Source organism: Garra rufa, chromosome 11 (assembly GCF_049309525.1).
Source record: "Garra rufa chromosome 11, GarRuf1.0, whole genome shotgun sequence".
Lineage (NCBI taxonomy): Eukaryota > Metazoa > Chordata > Actinopteri > Cypriniformes > Cyprinidae > Garra > Garra rufa.
The window spans coordinates 22,932,435-22,944,453 of record NC_133371.1 but is presented as its reverse complement, the minus strand read 5'-3'; the positions used below and the strand labels follow the sequence as shown (position 1 = coordinate 22,944,453).

The window sequence follows — 12,019 nt, the reverse complement described above, 5'->3', positions numbered from 1 at the left end:
TTTCTTGCAGTCTGCGGACTTTTTAAGCGACGGTAAACTTTCGCCATCACAACAGAAGACCCGCGTCTCCATTCATTCGATTGGACAATGGAAAAGAACGTGAATGACGTTGGTCGTTTTTCCGCTCAGAGTTGATTTATTTTTTTTTATTTTTTTTTTTTTTTGAACTTCAGGCGCTCAGAGCGCTCCTGCAAAAACGCGAGGCGCAGCAGGCGGCGAAAACGCGAGGCACCGCGGGGGCGCATAAACAGAGCGCAGAACGCTCACTGCCAGTGCCAACAGAAAACCATTCAAAAAAGGCTCCTCCAAATTTATTATTTATTACCTATTTATTGAACGCTTCTTTCTTTTCACTTTTGTTTTTACTGCATTATCATAATCAAAGGCTGTATATAGCTTAATATAACCGTACAAAATCAGTAGTTCTGTGTGCAATTTGACATTGAGCTCCCCCATATTGCCAAAATGGTATGATGCTCGTTTCACCCGCGAAGATTCGACTGTGAGATCGGTGGTCGAATCAGGCTCCGCATATCGATGCATCGAATCTTCGACTATTCGGGGACAGCCCTACTAATGTAACGCATTACTTTCCATAAAAAGTAACTAACGTAATTAGTTACTTTTTTAGGGAGTAACTCAATATTGTAATGCATTACTTTAAAAAGAAACTTTCCCCAACACTGTGTGTGTATATATATATATATAAACCCAGGCTGGTTTTAGCTGTTTTTTTCAGCAGGGCTGTCACACCACGAAATGGGTAAAGCAGTTCCTTGAAGGTAGAAACATTGAAATAATGAAATGGCCAGACCAGAGTCCTGTTCTAAACCTGACTGAAAACAGAACAGAAAACATACAGTTACCAAACTACGTAAGAGAAATGTGTGAGAAACTAGTGATGTTCTGCGGCCACAGATACCTCTTTCAAAAACAAAAAAAAATCCCCAAAATAAATACATTATATGGAACAGAACATTCTTGTGAGTAAAGAGGAAGTTTTGGAATTTATTTGGATTACAAGGATACTGCTCACTTTATTGCGGTTAATGTTCTATTCCTGCCAAGTGATGTTTTCCTCTGTCATAATTTCCTGTGCGGAGAGAAGTTCTTCCTCAAGTTGCACAACAGAAGAGTTCTGAAACCGCTGGATGACATCAAAACAGCTAAACACTTTGTACTCTTACTGAGGGTCATCACTTAATGACTTTTGACTTACATCCTCCATTCAGATTGTTTGTCCTGAACCGAACCGAATGGTCAGATTAGTCTGGAGAATTACCTCATACCGGTTCAGACGTCAACAAAACCGTTAACTAAATCTAAAAGCCGTTAAATACAATACAACTGTTTCACAAACCCGAGAGCTAGCAGACACCACAATTAGAAAAGAGAAGGGTTTGAACCACAAGATGAGAAAACCTTGCAGTTTATTTTTTGAAATCTATTTCACAAGCTTGTGAAAGAATCCATCTCTGCAACCATTCTTCATTGTGAAATCCTAATATCCTATCTAATGTAAGCTGCGTCAGTTTCTTTTAAAAGTAACTTTTAGCATTTTGCTTAGCACCTTTAGAAACATTTGAACTATAAGGACACCTAGTGGATGAAGCCTGAAAATACAGGTGTGCAACCAAGTCCTGAAAAATCTCATACCGCCTGTAGAGGAGTCTTTGGTGTTCTTGATCAGCTCTTGATCTGTGTGTTGGTGTGGAGCAGCAGCACTTGTCCTGACAGACCATCCTGTACGCCGCCTGGAGGAAGTACGTAACGCGTCCCATCGCTGGCTCTCTGAGGGTCCATCTCTTTGAGTTGATTGTTGCTCTGTGTAACCAACTCAAACTTCCATAGCTGGTACCGTAGACTCTTCCCCTGCTTAGCCAGAACAAACATTTCTTTAATGTCATCGGTCGGCCAAGAGACAGAAGCTTCATTCTGAGAGAGATGTAGCCAGGGAAGGGTGATGTCAGGGGGGAAGTGTTCGCTGTCCAAGCACCCCTGTCTTAGGCCTAATAATATACCTGGATAGAGACAGAAATTATTAGATTTAAGTATTGGTTTGACGTATAACTTTGTGATATAATTATCAGCTTATTGAGTTTGTTTATTGTTTGGTCTCACCTGAGATGACTGCCCAGTGCGCTTTGTGGCCATTGCGTAGACAGGGCTCATGATTAAAATCCTCATCGTATCTGTGCCAGAGCTGTCAGGAACACAACTGCAATCTGTCTGAATAGATGTGATTCACTAAAGACTGTAATATGCACATGAATATTAATATGTGTCTTTATCTCATGATTTAGCTGATTATGTTAGCACTTGCAAACAAAGTTGTAGTTAAGAAGTCTAGCGATAAATAATATAAAATAAAATAAAAGTTATTTTAGAAAAAAACGATTAAAACAAACAAACAAACAAAAAACAGTAAATAAAATACTAAAAGTTATTTAAAAACAAAAAACAAACAAAAAGTGTGAAAAATAAAGGCCAGGAGGTAATAAAATAGAGGTAATAAAATAAAGTGGTAAAATCAAACCAAATCAAAACAAATAATAAAATAAAATAAAATAAATCGTTCAGAAAACTGTGATAAAAAAGAAGCCTGGAGGTAAAATAATAGAATTAAATCAAATTAAATAAAAAACTATTGGTAAAATAAAATAAAATAAAAGACCCAGTGGTAATCTAAAATCTAATACAATAAATTATAAACTAAATAAATTAAATAATAAATTAAACTAAAATAATAAAATAAAATAAAAAACATTTATTTCAGAAAACAGCAATACAAAAAGAGGACTGGAGGTTAAAAAAATAAAATAAAATAAAATAAAATAAAAATAAAAGACTGTGGTAAAAAAAAAATCATAAAATAAAATAAAAACATTATTTCAGACGACAAAAAGAGCCATGGAGGTTAAATAATAATAAAAAAAAGAAAATAATAATAATAATAATAATAATAATAATAATCATAATAAAAAAATACTCAAAAAAATAAAGTTTCAGAAAACAGTGATCCAAAAAAGACTCAGTGATAAATAAAATAAAATAAAATAATAAAAAGCCTCACTGGTAAAATCAAATCAGTCCAATAAAAGTGTAAAACAATATAAAGTTACTTCAGAAAACAGGGATAAAAAAGAGGCCTGGAAGTAAAATAACAGAATTAAATTAAATAAAAATACACTCAGTGGTAATTTTTTTTAATAAAATAAAATAAAATAAAATAAAGTCTCAGTGGTAAAATTAAATCAAAATAAAATAAAATAAAACAAAATTTATTTTACAGTGATAAAAAAGAGGCCTGGAAGTAAAACAGTAGAATTAAATTAAATTAAATTAAATTAAATTAGACTCTGTGGTAAAATAAAATAAAATAAAATACATTATTTCAGAAAACAGTGATCAAAACAAAAAGTTCTGGAGGTAAAAAAAAAAAAAGAAGAAATAAACGTTATTTCAGAAAACAGTGAACAGAAAATAATTAAATAATAAAATTGGAATAAAATAACATGAAATAAAAAAATAAATAAATACAAAAACTCAATGGTAAAATAAAATAAAATAAATAACTAAGTAAAATAAACATTATTTCAGAAAACAGTAAACAAAACAAACAAACAACATACGAAAAAGTAACATACAATAAATACGTTTAGAAAACAGTGAGCTAATGAAACAAACAAATATGTAAGCATTAAAGATACGGTACAAGAATAGGTTGCCCGCCTGTGAGGTGTTTAAGAATGACAGCAGTGTTTTCTCCCATCATGCCTCCTGATAACCTCTGAACTTTGCACCCACACACTTCCTCCGCCAGCTTGGCCATGTCACTAGCTAATTCAAAACAGAAAAAACACAAACATTGCAGCATTCAGTAGTCTTCTGTTTAGAGTGTACAAAGCCAAACTATTTCCAAACACAAGTTCCTGTTTCTTCAACATGTTACTGCTTGATTTCAACAAGACATTTAGTCCACATATTTGTGACATTTGAATATAGTTGTTTACTAAGTACCAGAAAACATTTCTCCTTGTTCAGTGTAACCGTTGTCTTTCGCCATCTGGACCAGTGTCTCCAGCATCACCGTCTTAGGAGGCCGCAGAAGATGAGTTGCCATCCATAAGGCCACGAGACCACATCTAAACTCACATACAATAGCAATGAAATATCATCTAGCAGTGCACAAACATGCAGCCACAGACTAAAAAACAACAACAGCAATAGACCAAGATATTGTCAAGGCAGGTATAAAGCCGATACTTTTTTCTGTTCGGCCGATAAGTGCCAGAATTTTTATGTCATATTCGCTGTATAAAATTAGGTACAATTAAAGGAAAATTAAAGCAAAGGTAAAATTAGCAATAACTGGTCTTTTCAGTTCTTCGCTTTATATTTTATTAGCACTGAGATACTATTATCATTTTTAATTAATATTTTGAAAACTATTATTATTATTATTATTATTATTATTATTATTAGATGTTCTTTAAATTTAGTTTAGTCTTTGCAATTTTGTTGTTTTTGTCATTTGTATTACTTTTTTAAAATATAAATGTATTTGTAAATATTAAGTAGTATTGAAATAAAACAACAAAAACAATAATAATAATATAAATAAATAAATAATAACAATATTACATTTAAAACATATAATGTTTGTAAAACATAATTTTATTTCAGTTTTAGAATTAGTTATTTTAGTACATCAAGTCAAACTGAATGAAAATTACATTTTGTTGTGTGTTTTTGTCATCTGTATTACTTAAAAATACTTATAAATATTAAATAATATTAAAAGAACAATAATAAATAATATAAATAGTAATATGACATTTTAAATATATAATTTTAATATAATATCATTTTATTTTAATTTTAGTTTTAGATTTAGTTATTTTAGTACATCAAGTCAAACTAAATGAAAACAAAATGTGTTTTTGTTAGTTGCATTACTTTTTTTATTAATATTAATATTTAGCAATATTATAAATAATAATTAAAATAAATAATAATTAGGGCTGGGACACGATTAATCGCGATTAATCGCATCCAAAATAAAAGTTTATGTTAACATACTAAATGTGTGTTTACTGTGTGTATATATAATGTATGTATAAATACACACACAAACATGTATATTAAAGAAAACTGAAAATAAAAATTAAATTAAAATAAATAAAATATTTATAATTCTATATATAATCTAAATTAAATACAAATATAACTATCCACACATATAAGTATTTTTTAAAGGCTTTACATGTATGTGTGTGTATTTATATATACATAATAAATATACACAGTAAACACACATTTAGTATGTTAACATAAACTTTTATTTTGGATGCGATTAATCGCGATTAATCGTGTCCCAGCCCTAATAATAATACAATTACATTTCGTTTAAAAAAGATCATATATGATATTTTATTATGTACATAATAATAATAATGCATTTAAAAAATATAATTTTAATATAATATATTTTAGTTTAGTTTTAGATTGTTATTTTAGTAAATCAAGTCAAACTAAATGAAAACAAAATGTTGTGTGTTCTCTCATTTGAATGTTTTTAATATAATTGTATTTATAAGCATTTAATAATATTATTATATTTTTATTTATGTTTTAGATTTAGCTATTTTAATAAATCTAGTCAAACCATAAACGAAAATGAAATGTGTGTTTTTGTCAATGTTTTTTCAAATATAATTTTATTTTAAATATTAAACATTATTAAAATAATAATATAATAATAATAATAATAATAAACCTAAAAAATATATTTTAATATAATTTTATTTGTTTTAGATTTAGTTATTTTAGTACATCAAGTCAAACTCAATGAAAACAAAATGTTGTGTGTTCTCTCATTTGAATGTTTTTAATATAATTGTATTTATAAGTATTTAATAATATTATTATAATTCTATTTCTGTTTTAGATTTAGCTATTTTAATAAATCTAGTCAAACGATAAATGAAAATGAAATGTGTGTTTTTGTCAATGTTTTTTCAAATATAATTTTATTTTAAATATTAAACATTATTAAAATAATATAATAATAATAATAATATTAATAATAATAATAATATTAAACCTAAAAATACATATTTTAATATAATTTTATTTGTTTTAGATTTAGTTATTTTAGTACATCAAGTCAAACTAAATGAAAATAATTTTGTTGTGTTTTTGTCATTTGTATTACTTTTTTAATATAATTGTATTTATAATATGAAATAATATTAACATTAAAATAATAATAATACATTTTAAAATATTATTTTAATATAATATAGTTTTATTTCAGTTTTAGTTATTTTAGGACATCAAGTCAAACTAAAGTTTTTAAAAATGCTCTTTATTTGTGCAAAATGCTATAATATCATTGCATAATCAATAATTTTCTAAGTTTTAAGTATTAATATATTTAATTTACAGGTTTTTTAAATCAAGTTCAAACTATGCTTTCCCATTTTTGATTCATTTTCAAATTATTTGTTTAGTAAATATTATGTCATATAATACAGAATTATACATTTTATAATACATTCAAAAGTTTACATGCACCTTGCGGAATCTGCAAATTGTTCAATATGTTTATTATTTTACCAAAATAAAAGGGGTTACACAAAATTATCCCTCTAATTGTATAATAACATTGCAAATAATAATAAAGAAAATGAATTCAAATAAATGTTAATTATATTTGCCAAAATAAGAGGGGTCATACACAATTATGCCCTCTTATTTCAGTAAATCAATTAAGATTTTGCCGATTCTACAAGGTGTATGTAAACTTTTGACCACAACTGTATAGATCAACAACCCTGCACTCTGAAATATCAACATCAACCACTAAATATTTTTAGGGAAACTTACTGTGGCCCATCTTGAATAAGTGAAGGCACATACTTATTAAACAGCAACCACTGCAGATCCTTCCTAAAACTTCAAGGAGAAATATAGAGAAATTATACAACCATGACTGTACAAAACAAAATCTTCCAAGTATAAAATTGTGATTTGTACTCACCTGCTTTCTCTCTGCCCTAGAATAATTCTAGCCTCTTCATGGTCCCCTTCTACAGGGGCCCTTCCCTCTGCTAAAGCCTGGTAAAGCTTCTTCTTGCTGGACACTGAGCGAGCCAGTGATGGAGGTGGAAGTGGAGGTGGGAGTGGAGGTGGAGGTGGAGGAGGTGCTGCAACATTCTCCACAGACATGCTGCTTTAACAGGCTTTTTACACTGTGGAGTAAATGAATGAAGAACAATAGACAACATTACATGCTGTCACACATGTGTCACATACGTTACAATGTAGTGTCCAATAAAACGACACAAAAACAATGATACAATGAATAGACGTACTATTTATATAAGCATTCGCAAAGTTACACGAACCTACATACGCGTCCAAGAAGTTATTTCACTACTATCTAACGTTACTAGTAAATGGCTGTGAAGTGCAGTTGAAGTCTGGGTAGTGCTCTCTACTTAGGGAATACCAAATAAGGTCATTTACTCCCATGGTCTTGAGAAGCAAAATACAAAAACGTAAATAAAAGATAATAATATTTTAAAAATGTGGAGATAACGATATATTTGTATTAAACGCATAAAAAGGCATGCTATCGTTTGTTCAATATTAAAAGCTGCAATTTATATTTTTTATTGAACAACGTGACAGCCGGACAGAAAACAGCGTAACACGACAATCTCACCAATCGGTTCATAGAATGTCCCGCTCTTCTCTAAAATAGCCAATGAGAACGAGCTTTGGTAGTCGGGTGTGCTCAGGCAACCAATCAGCAGGTTTGCCGGGAGACCATCTGTCCAATCGAATTCTTAAATAGGCGGGTTTTCAGGCGGAAGCTGCACGTTCTTTTTGTGTTTTGTGGTTTTCTATTGAAGTGTGTGTAGTCGGCAAAAGCGCGTTTAATAATTGTAAGTAAATTTGTTTAATTGTTATTTTTTTTTATTAATGTGGTTTACATTCGTATGAGGTTTTTGCTTATTTGAAAATACGTGTTTTTAATTAACGTTAGTGATTAGATTAAGCAGCTCACTAGCCCCCGTTTAAACCAACGAGGTGGTCAGTCATTCATAGGTTTATAGCGCTATTTATATGTTTATACATATATTTATATATTTAACCTGTATGGGGTTAACTCTCTTTGTTTTTCATTCCAGAATCATGGCGAACCAGGAGATGCGGTTGAATCACACGATTTACATCAACAATTTGAATGAAAAGATCAAAAAAGATGGTATGGTTCCGTTTGTTTATTTGTTTTTAATGGAATTATTTTGTGTTATGTTCATATTGTGACCCTTTCCTCTTTCTTTTCCTTTACCAGAACTGAAGAAGTCGTTGTATGCCATATTCTCCCAGTTCGGACAAATTCTGGACATCCTTGTTTCTCCTACACTAAAAATGAGGGGTCAGGCCTTTGTGATCTTCAAGGAGATCAACAGTGCTTCAAACGCACTCCGCTCTATGCAAGGCTTCCCATTTTATGATAAACCTATGGTAAGATCTGTGATTTTTATAAATGCACTGCCGTTCAAAAGTCTCTTATGCTCATCAACCCTGCATTTATTTGATCCAAAATACAGCAAAAGTTATATTGTGGAAAAAAAAAAAAAGTTTTACTATTTCAAATAACTGCTTTCTATTTTAATATATTTAAAAAAAGTAATTTGTTCCTGTGATTAAAGCTACATTTTCAGCATCATTACTCTAGTCTTCGATGTCACATGATCCTTAAATCATTCTAATATGCTGATTTGCTGTTCAAGAAACATAATAGTTGTTGTTGTTGTTGTTGTTATTATTATTATTATTATTATTATTATTATTATTATTATTATTATTATTATTATTATTATTAATATAATAATAATAATAATAATAATAATATTTGAAATTGTTCAAAAAAAATTCAGGATGCATTGAATAGGTAGATCCAACGACCAGCCTTTTTCTGAAATGAAGCTTTTGTAACATACACTATACCATTTAAAAGCTTTGAGTTTGTATAATTTGTTTATTTATTAATTTTTTTTTGAAAGAAGAAATTATAAATATGAATACTTTTATTTAGCAAGGGTGCTTTAATTTGATCAAAAGTGATGTTAAAGACATTTATAATTTTACGAAAGATTTCTATTTCAGATAAATGCTGTTCTTCTGAACTCTTTTTATCAAAAAAAAAAAAAAAACCCTGAAAAAAATTCTGCTCTGCTGTTTTCAACATAATAAACATTCACTATTTTATTATTATTATTATTATTTCTGAGTAGCAAATCAGAATATTAGAATGAAGTGATTCTAAAAATTCAGCTTTGAAATCACTGAATTAAATTACTTTTTAAAATGTATTCAAATAGAAAATAGTAATTTTAAATAGTAAAAATATTTCAAAATAGTTTTTCCTTAAACTTTTGACTGGTTAACTTTTCACTGCTGGTCAAACGTTTGGGATCAGTAAGAAATATAAAACATAAAAAAAAATATTAAAAAAACTGTGAAATACTGTGAAATATTATAACAATTTAAAATAACTTTTCTATTGTAATAAACACTAAAAGAAAACATTCCTGTGATCAAAGCTGAATTTTCAGCATTACTTCAGTGTCACATGATCCTTCAGAAGCTGCTTAATATTTTTTTGGATCCTGTGATACTTTGAGATTTTTATTTTTTAATGAATTGCTTTTATTTAGCAAGGATTTGTTACCTTGTTAGTGATAATAAAGACTTACTTTGTTAGAAAAATAATCAGTTTTTAATAAATGCTGTTCTTTTCAACTTTTTATTTATTAAAGAATCCTCAAAGTATCACAGGTTCCAAAAAAATATTAAGAACCGCAGCGCGATTTTCCACATTGATGATAAAGGAGTATCAATCAGCATATTAGAATGATTTCTGTAGGATTTTTTTATGTAACACTGAAGAATTGTGTAATGGCTGATTAAAATTCCTATCAGCTTTGCTTGAAAGGGAAAAAAACAAATATTTTAAAGAGTATTAAACTTTTTTTTTTTCTGTATTTTTGATCAAATAGATGCAGCCTTGATGAGCATAAGAGTCTAATTTTAAAAAGCATTAAAATCTTACTGATCCCAAACTTCTGAACAGCAGTTTATATAAACACACACACACACACTCCGATTGCTAATACTTCTATGTTTCTAAGCCAATATGCTGTAAGCTGAACTAAAATGCTTTTAAAATCTATTCACAGCGTATTCAGTATTCAAAACAGGACTCTGATATCATTGCGAAAATGAAGGGCACATATGTAGAACGAGACCGTAAGAAAGAGAAGAAAAAGCCTAAAGTCCCTGAAGCAGGTGCTGGGAAAAAGGCTTCTGCTGCCACAGCTGCTATGGCCGGAGTACCTGCAGCCATGCCTGTAAGGATATTTGCTATCTTTGGGGAATTTGTGTTCTGACTCCATTGTGGTCTATTTTGAGACATTATTTGTTATCTACAGGGAATGCCACCAATGAGCCAAGCACCTCGCATGATGCCAATGCCTGGTCAGCCTCCCTACATGCCTCCGCCTGGTATGATGCCTCCTCCTGGCATGGCACCCGGGCAGATGCCTCCAGGTGCTATGCCTCCAGGTCAGATGATGCCAGGACAAATGCCTGGCCAGATGCCACAGCAGGTATGTAGTAAAACTGGAATGAAGACGGTGTACCTTTTATTATTAATAATGTATGGAAAATGTAATTAGTTATCAATTAATCAAATTTAATAATGATACAATGATGTGTGTGTGTAATAAATATATATATATATATATATATATATAAAAAATATATATATATATATATATATATATATATATATATATATATATATATATATAACAAACTTGATGGTATTGAAGTTCCAAAGCAGTTTTTTTAAAAAAATGTAAATTAAAGTAGTTATCTTCCAGAAGAATGTACAGATAATTTACTCACCCCCTTGTCATCCAAGATGTTCTTGTCTTTCTTTCTTCAGTCATAAAGAAATACTTTTTTGAGGGGAAAAAAAACAAAAAAAGATTTCTGTTTATATAGTGGGCATCAATGGTGCCCATGAGTTTGAACTTCCAAAATGTGGTTTATATGCTGCTTCAAAGGACTCTAAACGACCCCAGCCAAGGAAGAACGGTTTTATCTTGCAAAACAATCAGGCATTTTCTAAAGAAAGTTACAATTTATATGCTTTTTAACCTCAAATGCTCGTCTTGTCTAGCTCTTTGTGAATTGTGTATTCCAGTTCAAGATGCACAAAAAAAGAGCTTGCTCTCTTCTTTTTATATTCTATCTGTTTTCTTTTAATTTACTATACATTCAAAAAAAAACTTGCTACGTATACTGCATTAAGCTAATCTGAGACTTGTTATAGCACTTACATAGCGTTGCTCTTTTGTTAATTTTGATTGCTTTTGATTGTCCTCATTTGTAAGTCGCTTTGGATAAAAGTTTTTTTTTTAAATGTAAATGTTAGACAGTTTGGGTAGGTGGAAAAACTCCCATCTCATTTACTTCTGCAAATTCAAAATCGTCCTACATTGCTGTTTTACCTTTTTTTTTTAATTTTTTTTTTTGCAAAGATCTTATTTGCATGTTTACTTTTTGCGACCTACCCTAACTATCTTGAACTGGAATTTACAGAGTTCATGCAGAGCTAGACAAGATGAGCATTTGAAGTTTAAAAAAAAAAAAAGTGTATAAAATGACAGATTGTTTCGCTAGATAAGACTCTATAAAATATATAGATTCTTTCTCATTTGGGGTCGTGTAGATTCAATTCAGCCCTTTAAAGCTGAATTTAAACTGCATTTTGGAAGTTCAAACTGGCGGGTACCATAGAAGTCCACTATATGGAAAGAAATCCTGAAATGTTTTCCTCAAGTTTTTTTTTTTTTTTTTAAATCCACTGACGAAAGAAAGATATGAGCATCTTGGATGACAAGGGGGTGATTAAATTATCTGTAAATTTGTT

The 12,019-nt window shown here is 29.9% G+C and overlaps 2 protein-coding genes across 3 annotated transcripts in view; one reads left to right on the top strand and one right to left on the bottom strand.

Annotated features, from left to right (window-relative positions):
- Positions 1-1,399: 1,399 nt before the first annotated feature.
- On the bottom strand, positions 1,400-7,505 carry actmap (actin maturation protease). 2 transcript variants are annotated; one of them, XM_073850754.1, is made up of 7 exons: positions 7,413-7,505; positions 7,046-7,256; positions 6,892-6,960; positions 4,021-4,145; positions 3,711-3,840; positions 2,122-2,192; positions 1,400-2,021 (listed from the first exon to the last, which is right to left on the bottom strand). In XM_073850754.1, the coding sequence occupies exons 2-7, from the start codon at positions 7,231-7,233 to the stop codon at positions 1,687-1,689; spliced, it is 918 nt and encodes a 305-aa protein (XP_073706855.1). In that variant the 5' UTR covers positions 7,234-7,256; positions 7,413-7,505; the 3' UTR covers positions 1,400-1,686. The 2 variants fall into 2 exon arrangements, with proteins under 2 accessions (XP_073706855.1, XP_073706854.1); XM_073850753.1 differs by having other exon boundaries at positions 7,380-7,498.
- Positions 7,506-7,879: 374 nt separating this feature from the next.
- snrpa (small nuclear ribonucleoprotein polypeptide A) overlaps positions 7,880-12,019 on the top strand; it is a 28,800-nt gene continuing 24,660 nt past the window's right edge. The window contains exons 1-5 of the mRNA XM_073850608.1: positions 7,880-7,955; positions 8,202-8,278; positions 8,369-8,541; positions 10,260-10,430; positions 10,512-10,688. Of these exons, the coding sequence (XP_073706709.1) occupies positions 8,206-8,278; positions 8,369-8,541; positions 10,260-10,430; positions 10,512-10,688 (594 nt within the window). The 5' untranslated portion in view covers positions 7,880-7,955; positions 8,202-8,205. The remainder of the gene's footprint in view (positions 7,956-8,201; positions 8,279-8,368; positions 8,542-10,259; positions 10,431-10,511; positions 10,689-12,019) is intronic.